Consider the following 13,042-nt stretch of genomic DNA (forward strand, 5'->3'; position numbering starts at 1 on the left):
CCAACCAGGGTGGGGCTGGCTCCTGGGAGCTGCTCTTTTCCTTTCTGTGAAGACCTGAAGCTGGCTGGTGGGGGAAGGGAGTCAAGGGTGTAAAGGAGGAAGACTCACCCCCGCTCACCCCCCCACCCCCTGCCCCTGGCTTCCCTGGCCCAGCAGTTCCATCAGGCTCGGGGGCCCTGGCACGTGGTAGCCTGAACAAGGAATGAATGGTCGGGGTCCCAGCTGTGGGCGATGACAGAGGACGGAGGAGCCTGGTTAGACTAATACTCCAGTATTAGTCTACACGTATAAAGTAAAATCTGGAACATGTACATGGTAAAATCTGCAATACATTATAAAATCTGAGAGATATACGTATATATAAACAATTTTAATATAGTTTCATCCATATGCATGTATATACATACACACGTATATATACACATACATGTATATACGCATACATACACACACGTACACACACTTATATACATATACTCATACGTGTATACACACATGCACACACATACATGTATATACACATATACACACACACATATATATAGATAAGATATACGTGGCTCAAGGTGGCACAAAAGGAAGAAGAAGCTATTTTCCCAAAAGCTCTGGCAGAGCCCTTTGCTCTCGGTCTAAATCTGGAAAAGCAAATAGAGGCCTGCCAGGTGGAAAGGCATTCCAGGCGGGGACAGCATCTGCATAGTCACAGAGTGGGAGAAAGCACGAGTGTTTGGGGGAGTTTAGAGTCATCTACCCATTGTGGTGGTGGGTGAGGCCCTTTTATCCTGATTCCACCCTGAGGGCAATGGGGAGAGTATCTTGATCAGGTTTGCATTTTAGAGAGACTGCTCTGGTAGGGAGGGGGTGGACGGGAGGGAGGGGTCGTGGCCTGGCAGGGACTTTGCTGGGCCCTTGAAGCCCTGGTGGGGGAGGGACAGGTTCCGGGCCCCCTGTTCTTACCCCGTCTCTGCTCCTGGGGTGCTGGGATGGGCCTGTGAATTCTGCCTCAGGAGGCTTCGGAGTCTTCCCTCCACTCTAGGGCCCGCCTGGCCCACCTGGGGGTCTATAGCAGCCCTCACCAGGCCTAGATCTTTGCAGGGCCCTGAGGAAACAAGTGATCAGCAGTGGTGCCCTCTTGGGGTAGGACCCAGGCACACTAGGCAGCCCCACTCTCGCCTCCAGGGCGGCTGGCACAGAAGTTGAGCCCTGGACCCATCCTCCCCGGATTTGACTCCTGACTCCAGCTCTGTTTGCCTTTAGGCATGTGATTTAACCTCTTTCTGCCTCAGTTTCCCCCTTTGTAAAACAGGGGGAGAAACCTACCAAGGGATGCTGGAAGGATGAAATGAGCAAATATGTGCAAAGCACACACCTTGCAGGTAATAAATGCTCAATTCCCAGTGGCTCGAACTGTAGTTCCCATCTTAGCCCTGAAATCAGGATGTGTCTTAACATTTGATGACCTCTTAGCGGCAGTAACAGCCCAGGCGTCACTGGAAACAGCCCAGGCGTCAATCAACAGTGGAATGGCGGCACTAACCCTGCTACGCCCACACGCTGGGGAACGACTCAGTGATGAAAGGAATGAGTTACTGATCCACGAAACCACTTGGATGAATCTCAAAGGCATTACGCTGAGGATCAAAGGATATCAAAAGACATCCAAGGCATTATGCTGAATACAGACTGTATGATTCCATTTATAGAAAGTTCTAGAACAGGCAAAACTAACCAGAAGAGTGGTATTCTCTGGGAGTGGGGCTGGGGGTTGACCGGCACAGGGCATGAAGGAACCTTCTGGGGTTCTACATCTTTATAAGATTTTGCTTACATGTGTGTATGCATTTGTCAAATGTCAGTGAATGTGTGTTTCTTTTTTTTTTTTTTGGAAGTATAGTTGATTTACAATGTTGTGTTAATTTTTGCTGTACAGCAGTGACTCAATTATACACATATATACATTTTTTTTAATATTCTTTTCCAGGGAACTTCCCTGCTGGTCACGTGGTTAAGACTCCACACTTCTACTGCATGGGGCACGGGTTTAATATCTGGTTGGGGAACTAAGATCCCGCATGCCGCGTAGCGTGGCCAAAAAATAAGTCGAAAAAGAACTCTTTTCCCTTATGGTTTATCCCAGGATACCGAATAAGTTTCCTGTGCTATACAGTAGGGCCTTGTTGTTTACCCATTCTGTATATAAAAGCTTACATCTGCTAACCCCAGCCCCTCATGCCATCTGTCTCCCAACCCTCTCCCCCTTGGCAACCACAAGTCCGTTCTCTATGTCTGTGAGTCTGTTTCTGTTTGGTAGATAGGTTCATTTGTGTCATATTTTAGATTCCACATACGGTATTTTTCTTTCTCTTTCGAGTTCCTTCACTTAGTATGAAATATCAGTGAATATTTGCTCAAGACTTGTATTTCACTCTTTGATTTCCTCCTAAAAAAAAGAGGAACGTAATAGATATGTATGCTAGTGTTTATTATGATGTACTTGGAGACGCACTCAAAAAGAAAGAAGGTGGAATGATGGATGGATCAAGGCGTAGATTCTTGATAGGACCAAATGTTAGCAGTAGATTCCGGGTGGTGTTTATATGCGTGTTCACCGTACGATTCTCTGGACTTCTCTGTGTGCTTGAAAAAGTTAACAATACCACGTCGGCAGAATTAATTGCTAGTGATTTACCTTTCTGAGTGGTACACAAAAGTGCACCTTCCATGGATGGTGTCTTAGATTTGATGAAATGTGGTATTGTCATTGAGAAGCTGGGCCTCAGCTTGGAATTGGGGGGCCACTCCAATGCCTTCCTTCCCCCCACTTCCACTTGAAGACATGTAGGTCCTGTCTCCCAGCATCTCTAGTCTCTGCTCCCTCAGCTCAGCTGGGTGTCTCTGCTCCTGCCCTAAATGGCAGCCCATCTTCCATGAGCATCAGAGCTTCTGTAGTGTGGAGAGTGACGCTCGCCTACCCCTTTGCTTAAAACGCTTTGCTTCTCCAATGCCTAGAGGGTGGAGTCCAGACCCCTCACTCAAGCTGCTCCATGCCACTGAGCCTTTGCAGATGCTGTTGCCTCTGCCTGGAAGACGCTTCCTCCGCTGGCTGCCCCTCGTCCTCCTGGCTACCTTCCAGCCATCGTACAGCCTCAGCTGAGAAAGCTTCCCCAACTTCCTCCCAGCCCTGAGCCCCCAGGCAAAGTTGCTCCCCCTTCTTCGTCCCCAACCCCCCAAGACTTTCTCTGCCCCTGGGTTGTTGCTTTCACCAGGCCTGCCCCCCATTCACCTGTGTGTCCCAAGCAGGGAGGCTGGGATGCTGAAAGAGAAATTCTGGAAACAAGCAGGGGCTTTGCTGTGAGGTCAGCCTGGGTTTGAAACCCGGCTCCACCCTCCCTACCTGTCACCAGCCACCTCTTCAAGCCTTAGTCGGTCAGCTGAATGGGAGTCCTTGTCTGGCTGTTGAAAGGATTCACGAGGCGATGTACGTGAAGAATCAGGCACGTGCCATTTACTCAAATTCACCGACTGAGCGAATGAATAGATGGTTTGCAATTGTCCCACGTCCCTTCTGTCACACCAGACCCCAAGCTCTAGGCGGCCAGGACTGTGGCTCCCTCTAGCTCCCACACCCTGCTAGGCGCATAGTAGGTGCCCATTTCACACCTACTGTTGGAGATCAACGTCAGCAAGCGGGAGGAGGCTGAGGATCAGGTCGGGGCTTGCTGCGGGGCAGGGAGAGCCTGGTGATGTGCTCAGGGCTCCAGGGAAGGGGACAGAAGCATGGGTGGTTGGGCAGCCTTTATCTCACCCCGCCTACTTCCCGCTCTGCACCTCCGAAGAGCCAGGAATACGGTAAGTGCATAATCAACATCTGTTCAATAGTGCAGGGGCTGATTTTCAATCTAGCCGTGTGGCTTGCTGCGTGGCTTAACCTGGCTGAGCCCGTTTCCTCACCTGTATATTAGCAATGCCAACGCCTGCCACGTAGAGTTACAGAGAGGATTAAAGCGGAAGCAAACTTTCCATAATCATGTCAGCCCCAGGCCACCTTTGCTCCTCGGCGATTCTGCAAGGTGGGCGCTGTTACCCCGATTTTACAAGTGACGGGACGGAGGCTTGAGTGCTAGCACCTCGCCTTGAGTCCCAGGGAGGCCACTTCAGAGCTTCCCAACCCCTGTCCAACCTGGCCCAGTGGGGTGATGCTGGTACCACTTCTGGGAGATAGGGGACCAGAGGAGGAACAGCAGAGGGGGAGGGGGGAATCGCGAGTGGGGTTTTGGCCAGGTGAGGTCGAGGATCTGATCTCCTCTGCCCGAGAGTTGCCGCTGTGGCAGGGCTGCAGGTGGAGATGAGGCATGTCACCCAGTCCTAGGACTGGTGAAGTAAGGCTCTGGGAACAAGGCTGGGCCGAGTCTGGGACCACAGCTAGTAGGAGGTGGGCTCGCACCAAAGGGAGAAGATGTTAGAACCACCTGCCATGGTGAGGTGGGTCAGCAGCAAGCAGGGCCGGACTTCCGATCGGAGGGGCGGGTGGGGCAGACCTGGACCCCAGGCAGGCCCCAAGGTCGGGGGCCTGAGGCTTGTCCTCCAGCCCCTGCTGCCCCCGGAGCCCACCTGTCTTCTCTGTCACACGCAGTCCAACCCTGACTCCCGTGCAGGAGTCAGGCCCTCGGTTGCTATAACAACTGGATTCCAGCCGTAAAAATAGTAACTTGTTTTTTATTCAACTTCTATTGCTCTTGGAGGAAAAGAAAATCCATTTCTAGGCTTGTGTTTCCTTTCGGGGGTCTCCTCCAGGGCCCTGCTGAGCCCACAGCCAAGAGCTGCTTGAAGGTCGACCGCAGGTGTGGGCCGGGAGGAAGCCAGTGGACCAGGACCCGGGGGAGGCCCAGGAGCTGGGGGAGGCCCAGGAACCTGGGGAGGCCCAGGAACCCAGGGGAGGCCCAGGAGCTGGGGAGGCCCAGGCCACCTCTCTGTGTGTCTCTGCTCGGCCTCTGGGGAGCTGTGGTTACCGGCGGACCCCCCGAGCCTGGCCTGGCCACCCCAGAAAGTGGGGGGCTCACACCTTTGAAAAGCCAGCAGGGCCCTTTTCCTGGAAGTTGGGGTTGAGGGCTTTGGAGGAGGTCTGGCTTGTGCCTGGGGACAGGTGTGTCCTGGTGCGGCTGACAGTGAGGTTGGGGGCAGAGTTTGGGGGTCAGAGCAATGGTGATGGAGGTCAAGGTCAGGAAAGAAGCCATGATATTCAGGGCCTGGCCTTACCTGACTAAGTTTGACTTTGGGCTCCTGGAGATCTAAGAACTCATTAGAACAGGGGTTTTGTGGCGGGCAGTGAGCTCAGAGCCTGCAGAGCTGGGTTCTGGGGCAGGTCCTGCTCCTCAGGCTGTGCGACCTTGGGAGGGCGCCCTGGCCCCTCTCAGCCTCCCTCTCCCTCCTCTATATGAGGGGACAGGAGGTGCTATAGCCACCACAGCTGTGAGCCTCACCCTTCTTTTTTTTTTTTTTGCGGTACGTGGGCCTCTCACTGCTGTGGCCTCTCCCGTTGCGGAGCACAGGCTCTGGACGCGCAGGCTCAGCGGCCACGGCTCACGGGCCCAGCCGCTCCGTGGCATGTGGGATCTTCCCAGACCAGGTCACGAACCCGCGTCCCCTGCATCGGCAGGCGGACTCTCAACCACTGCGCCACCAGGGAAGCCCTCCTCGTCCTTCTTAACCATGACTCCTAGTAAGAAATAGATCTTCCATCGCAACCAGGACCCAGATGTATACAAACAGAAGTTTCTTGAACGTGACGTGTTCTCTTTGCATCTTTTCTACTTCACTTTGTTTTTAAATGCTGCTCACCATGCCCTAGGTTGACTCCACGATCTTCTGGTGTTGTGCTGTCCCGTGGAACTTTCCATGATGCTGGCAATGGTCCGATAAGGTAGCCCCTTGAAATACGGCTAGTAACCAGGGCACTGAATTTTCAATTTTATTTCGATTAACTCAACATAGACGTAAGTAGTTGCACGAGGCTGGTGGTTATTGTGTTGGAAGTCACAGCCCTAGCAAGTCCAGAGAGCAATTCGAAACCCACGGCGCTAAGGGATCTTTCCAGCTTGACCCTCCCACCCCCTCCTCACTGGCTGGGCTGGGACCCTGCCAGACCCTCTGGCCCACATGTCCATCCCTTGGCCTTCCACTCATGCCAACCTTGACCTCAAGCCCACCTGGCCAAAACCCGACTCATGATCTCCTCTACTCCTGTCACCACCCCCCTCCCTAGGTGGCACCAGTACCCACCCAGCATGGCCGGCCAGAAACCCAGGGGTCACTCCCCACTTCTAGTCCTCGATCAACAGGGTCCGGTGGATTTTTACCTCTTAAGCATCCCTGGATCGCTTCTCTTGACCATCCCACCCCCGGCCCTGCAGTGGCCTCTGAACGCATCTACCTGCAACCCTTCTGGTCCTCACCAATTCCAGGTGTGTGTGCCCACCGTGTGGGCATCTGGAGTGCAGAAATGAATTTGATGGAGTCCTTTTGTCTTTCTCCTTCATCTTGTTCTAGCTACCTTGGGGCAGAGGATGTGGGTGGGATTATTTTCTAACTGTGTAGTAGGATCTCAAATAAAGCTTGTTATAAAAAGTAGCAGGGAGCTGGGGCTTGGGAAGGGAAGGGAGGAGAGGGAAGGAGGGGGAGGTGTGTGCGTGGGAAGGAGGGACCTGACCTTCTACTTGGGGACCTGTCTTTCCACATCAAAGGCTGTCCTGCCTTCCAGCAGCCCCCAGGGTGTCACCTCTTCCAGTAGGTGGTGTCACATACCCCATAGCCCAGGCCAAGGTCCCCTAAAGGAGAAAGCTGAATTTTGTACAGATGCGGGGCAGGGTTTGGGGGCTGGGGTGGTGGTGGGCACATCCTGGGTACCTGGCGACCAAATGCCCAAATGCGTGTGCTCCTGTCTCAGGGTCGTGAGGGTCCCTAGAGTCACAGCCTCTGGGAATTAGGGGGTTCCCCAGAGACTGCGCCATCCTCTTGGGGCCGTCGCACCTCGCAGGGATGCAAGGCGGGGGCGGAGGGGGGAGTGTGAGCTACAGGTACGCTCTGGGGCCGGCCACGCGGGCAGGGTCCGCCCCCCCTGGCGTCCCAGCCCCCGCCGCGGGGGACAGCGGGGCTCCGTCTAACAGGCAGTCTTCTCGCAGGAAAAACTACGGGACGAGGGGGCCCGGGGAGCAAGGAAGAAGGGGCTGCTTTCGGAAGCTCCCCTTAGGCCTCCACCCCTCCCCCAGGGTTCCCTTCCCGCAGCCAGGCTGGGAGGGGTCGGCCCCGCGCGGGGAGGGGGCCGGGGCTGCGGGGACTCAGGCGATTGGCCCGGAGCCCCCCCGCCCCGCCCGCCACCAGCTGCTCGGGATTTGGCGTCGGCGGCTCCGGGCTCGGCTCCAGCTCGGCTCCGCGCGCCCCCGGACGCCCCCGCCCCGCGGCCGCCGACCTGCTGCTCCGGCGCCGCGGCCTCTTCAAGTTGCCGCGGTCGGAGCCCCGGGCTGGAGGCTGATGGAACCGCCGCGATGTTCGCTCCGCGGCTCCTGGATTTCCAGAAGACGAAGTACGCGAGGTGAGCGGGGGTGGGGAGCGCGGGCGGCGGGTCCGGCTTCCTGCGCCGCCAGCGCGCTCCCCTCGCCGCCCCGAGAATTCAGGGTGATAAATGGACCCTGTCCCCGGCCGGAAGAAACCGGACACGAGACGTCGTGGTCTTTGTGAGTCTCCGCGCGCAGCTCTGCGCCCTGGACCCGGGAGGAGCGCGGGTTCCCCGCGCCTCCGACTTAGCGTGGTGCCCTGGGGCGAGTCGCTTCACCTCTCTGAACCTCAATTTCCAGGTCTCAAAGGCGGGGATAATGAGAGTCCCCACCCCTGGGGTCCCCGCGAGGATTTAAGTGAGACGATCCCTTGAAAGCATTTTGCACGGGCTCAATCGCTATTCGGCGCTTTTGTTAATGATAAAAGGCGTTGGCCCGCACCACCCCAGCGAAACCCCGACCACCCCTGTCCCCCGCACCACCCCTGACCGCCCTCATAGCAAGCAGGAGGAATGGGTAAGGAAACTGAGGCACAGGACCAGGACCTATACATCTTGGCTTTTCCATAGTGGGAAGTCTGTGGTCCCACCTGAACCTCAGTTTCTTCTTCTAAAGTGATTTCAGATTGCCGAGTGGAAGCCAAGGTCTTGTCGCTTTGATTCCCAATTAAGGGGCTGGTGGGGAGGGGAGGGAATATTAAGTTCCTCTAAGATTTTGGCGGGGTGGGCTTGCCTGAAACCTGGATGAAAACCCTTTTCTAGGATTGCCCCTTCGCCCCTAGGAGTCTTGCGGGAGGACCCACTGCTCTGGGTGTGCAGCCCTAGGCGTCGGCCTCCTGCCCCGGGGAGCCCGCCTTCACCTGCTCTTACCCTTCTGCCAGGCCTCCTGCCTCTGTGGGTGGAGTGGGCAGGTGGTGAGTTGAGCTGGGTTGGCATCCTTTTTGCTGTCACACCTACACAGTTCATTGTCTCCTGGCAATTGTTGAGGGTCCCTGGTCCCATGAAGTCTCCACAAGTTGCTGTCAGATGGAGCACAGCTTGACCCCAGAGGCCGGGCTGAGCTCGGCTTCAGGGCGGGAAAGTGGGGAGGCAGGACTGTGTCCTTTCCCTCTCAGTCTCATCTCTGTTTCCTCTGGTGGGGGGTGGGGCATTGTGTCTCCTTCATGAAGTTGGGGAGTCCCGCTGCAGAGGGGTTGCTGGTGGGAAGGCCCGGAGGAACTCCTGTGGTGTTTCTCTTGGCGGGAAGGTGGGAGGGGCTGGCTGCGCAAATCTGCGAGGAGGTCCCGTCTGGTGTGGGAACTTGGGCTTTCAGAGGATTGTTCTCGAGGGTCCTGTGTGCTGGTGTGAGATGTAAGTTGGTGGAGTGTTCACTCGAAGGGAAGGGAGAAACCTGGGGCTGGAGGCTTCAGATGCGGGGAAGGAGCTCTTTCCCACACCTGCTGTGTGACCTTGGGTAGGCGTCTCAACCTCTCTGGACTTCTACTGGTTAATCCGTTAGACAGGAAGGTTGGTCTAAATGATTTCTAGATTTTGACACTGGTGCTGCTCCCGCTGTAACTGGAATAGAGCTCTCCAGCTGGGCTGAGGGCTGGACCATGAACTATTTCTTTCATGCTTGGGCTGATGACGCTTCCACAGGTGATGGGTCCAGTGAGGAAATGGAATGCATTGATTAGAACTATTTCTGTTCCCTTCCTCCTTGTGCGGCCCTTACTACTGTTCAGTCCACATATTAGGTCCTTAATCAAGGCTTTGTGATTGAGTGAATTTAATAGTATGGCCCAGACCTGTCCGATAGAAATAGCATACAAGCCACAGAGGTAGTTTTAAATTTTCTCATAGCCGTTCAGTTTAATGTGTGGCTAATTTCCCATCTCACCGTCATAAGAAGGTGAAAAGAAACAGGTGAAATTAATTGTGAGAATATATTTTAGTTAACACTTTATATCCCAAAGATATTCAATATGTAATCAATATAAACAAATTATTCATAAGATATTTTACAGTTTATTTTCAACCACAAGTCTTCAAAATCTGGTGTGTTTTATACTTACAGCCCATCCCAGTTTGAACTAGCTATGTTTTAAGTGCTCAATAAACACATGTGGTCAGTGGTTGTCATATTGAACAGGACAGGAATGTCCTCCAGGGTGAGAGATGGGTGTTTGTCTTAGTTCTTTCAGGCTGCCATAACAAAGTACCGTAGCCTGGGTGCCTTACAAACAGCAGAAAAGTATTTCTCACCGTTCTAGAGGCTGGAGGTCTGAGATCAGGGTGCCAGCAAGGTTGGGTTCTGGTGAGGGCCCTCTTCCAGGTTACAGACTGCCAACTTCTTGTATCCTCATAGGTCAGAAAGAGACGGAGCTAGCTCTTTGGCTTCTTTGTATAAGGGCAGTAATTCCATTCATGAGGGCTTCACCCTTATGACCTAATTATGCCCAAGGGTTCTACCTCCAAATGTCATCACACTGAGGGTTAGATTTCAACATACGAATTTTTTTTTTGGAGGGGGGACACAAACATTCCGCTGTTAACACTGCTCCTGTGTGACGTTGCAAAAGATGCTTTCGGTCTCTGAGCCTGTTTCTCAGTGGGTGGTTGTACCAACTGATCCTTAAGGTTCTAATCTCGAGTCCTTGAATGGTTTATCTACATCCAGAAACATACTTATCATCAAGCTCTAGGAATTAAAGACTGTAGTGTTGGTTCAGGGCTAGGCAAATTGACCAATGGAACAGAACAGAGAGGCCAGAAACAGATTCATGTATATAAAGGCATTTGACTTTTGACAAAGGTTGCCTTGCTGATGAACCCAGTTAAGGATGGTCTATTGAATAAATGGTACTGAGACAATAATCTAGATGGAAACAATGAAACTAGAGTCCTACCTCACACCATACAGAAAAAGCATTTCTAGATGGATTAAATATTTGCAAGTGAAATTTAAAAAAAAATTGAAAACTTTTTGAAAATTTGAAACAATATCTTTTCGCTATCATGCTAGGTAAAGATTTCTGAAGGCACAACAAGTTCAAACTATGAAAGATTGATAAACTCAACTACATTAAAAATTATGAATTTTTATTTACCAAACAATGCCAGGAAGACAGGAGAAGACAAGCCACGAACTTGAAGGACATATTTGCATTTGCAACATATTTAACCAACAAGTAATTAATATCCAGAATCGGGAACTCCCTGGAGGTCCAGTGGTTAGGACTCAGCGCTTTGACTGCAGGGGGCACGGGTTCAGTCCCTAGTCGGGGGGCTAAGATCCCAAAAGCTGCACGGCACAGCCAAAAAAAAAATTAAGTAAATAATAATATCCAGAATCTATAAAGAACCACGATAAGGAAAAGACAGCCCCATAGAAAATGTAAAAAGAGAGTCATTGCAGGAAGGAAGGACACAAATGAGCCATAAGCATGTGAACAGCTGCTCGCTGGCGTTGGTGATCGAGGAAATGCGAAATAAGAGTCCATGGGACGCCATTCTTGTATTCAATATATAAGAAGTCTGACAATACTATTATAACTACTTCGGAAAACAGAAATTACCATGTATACTTGGACACGGCCACTCCAGAACGGCCACTCTCTTCTGGGTGTCTGCGCTAGAGAAATTCTGCACATGTGTGCCAGGGGAGGTGGCCCAGGATCTTCTCAGCAGCACTCTTCAAGGTAAGCAAGAGCTGGAATCAGCTCAGAGGTCCACGTTGATGGAACAGTATGTATCCATGCAATGGAGCAGTAATGCTGCAAGGAAAACAAGTCCAGTCCCAGGCAACGTATGGATGAATCTCACAGACGTGTTTGAACAGTAGCAAAACACAGAAGAAAGCATGACTCCAATCACGTAACACTCAAATCCCAGGAAACTGTGTTGTTTAGGAATGCAGAGAAAAGTACGTGAAAAGTGAGATGACGATGATTCCAAAATCAGGTTAGTGGCTACCTGTAAGGGAGGGAGGGAAAGATACACAGGGGGCTTGTGGGTCCTTGTAATTCTTAACTTGAGAAGAAAAATAAACTGGGTTCTGCGTGTCCTAGAAGGCAGCGAGGTCTCACGTTTCCTGGTTGAGCCCCACGTGGCGCCACCTCACTGCAAGGAAGCTGGGAAGTGTAGTCCACCTGTCTGTCTGTGCCCCCTGCTGCTTCCATGTCCAGAAGGGCACCTGAGCAGTTACCAATCAAAATCCGTTGCATAATACTGGCTGTGTGACTTAGGATGAGCGAATTAATCTCTGAAGACATAGGTACCCTCTTTCGCTTAATGCAATGTGACCTTAAACGTGGGCCACTGTCAAATAACATTATGGTTATAAATGTAACACATGCTCCTTGGAGAAAAGTTTTTAAATTATGGGAAGTAGGTATAAAGATGAAAGCAGCAGACCTTTGATCCCATGGTCTAGAGAGCATCACTGTTAAATGTGTTGACTTTTCTTCCAGGCTTTTTCTGTAGATACTCTATAGCTAGCGTTGTATTCTAATTTTTGAAAGTTGACCTGCCGTAATCCCGTCTCCTTTTTCTTCCATAATTGCTTTGCAACCTCAGCTTAAGGGGGGCTTTTGCTTAACATTCCGTCTCGTCATCACACCCTGCTTTATTTTATTATTTCTCACTTTCGGACATTCAGGTTGCTTTCTGGATTCCGCTTCTGTGCACAACGCTGCAGGAGCACCTCTGCAGCACACACCTGGTCCATTGTCAGTTCTGGGTGTTGGCCTGGTGCCGAGGCTCACCGACGGCCCAGACTATAATGACTTGGTTGGGGACCTGCCCCCCCACCCCACACACAGCGCAGTTCCTGCCATGGTGTTGGGAGTTGCTCCTAAGGCCAAAGATCGGGTCCCTTGGGCTCCTCTGTTGGCGCAAGTGGTTGAGAGTCCGCCTGCCGATGCAGGGGGCGCGGGTTCGTGCCCCGGTCCGGGAGGATCCCACATGCCGCGGAGTGTCTGGGCCCGTGGGCCATGGCCGCTGAGCCTGCGCGTCCGGAGCCTGTGCTCCGCAACGGGAGAGGCCACAACAGTGAGAGGCTCACGTACCGCAAAAAAAAAAAAAAGATCGGGTCCCACTCCTTCCATGGCGGGGTCCTTGGGAAACATAGAAGGAGCCAGGAGCCTGTGCTGTGATTCCACCCTCCTCTTTGTCGTCTTCTCTTGTGCAGGGGACTTTTCCCCTGAGCCTTGCTTTCCTCCTTGTAAGTGAGGTTAACAGGTGGGGTGGTGGCAGTGGCCCTGGGAGGCCTTCTGTAGGTTTAGTCCCCGTCCTTCTATCTGAGGTCCCTTCACAGTCACTTAGGACCAGTCCTGCACCAGCCGGGACTCTGAAATTCTGAAGGTCGCGGGTTGGGTAAACGTTTGTGCTTCTCGAGGTGATTAAGATGAGGTGTGTGAAGCATCTGGCGAGGTCCTTGGTCTACAGCTGGTGCTCCAGAGCCGTGGCTGTTTATGTCGTTGTTATTGTTATCCAGTCTGTCTCTTTCCAGAG

The 13,042-nt window shown here is 52.5% G+C and overlaps 1 protein-coding gene across 1 annotated transcript in view; it reads left to right on the forward strand.

Moving 5' to 3' along the window:
* Positions 1 to 7,499: 7,499 nt before the first annotated feature.
* The window catches only part of MMD2 (monocyte to macrophage differentiation associated 2), a 47,812-nt gene continuing 42,269 nt past the window's right edge, over positions 7,500 to 13,042 (forward strand). The window contains exon 1 of the mRNA XM_032606256.1: positions 7,500 to 7,588. Within this exon, the coding sequence (XP_032462147.1) occupies positions 7,542 to 7,588 (47 nt within the window). The 5' untranslated portion in view covers positions 7,500 to 7,541. The remainder of the gene's footprint in view (positions 7,589 to 13,042) is intronic.

The sequence above is a fragment of the Phocoena sinus genome, chromosome 15 (assembly GCF_008692025.1).
Source record: "Phocoena sinus isolate mPhoSin1 chromosome 15, mPhoSin1.pri, whole genome shotgun sequence".
NCBI classification, from domain to species: domain Eukaryota; kingdom Metazoa; phylum Chordata; class Mammalia; order Artiodactyla; family Phocoenidae; genus Phocoena; species Phocoena sinus.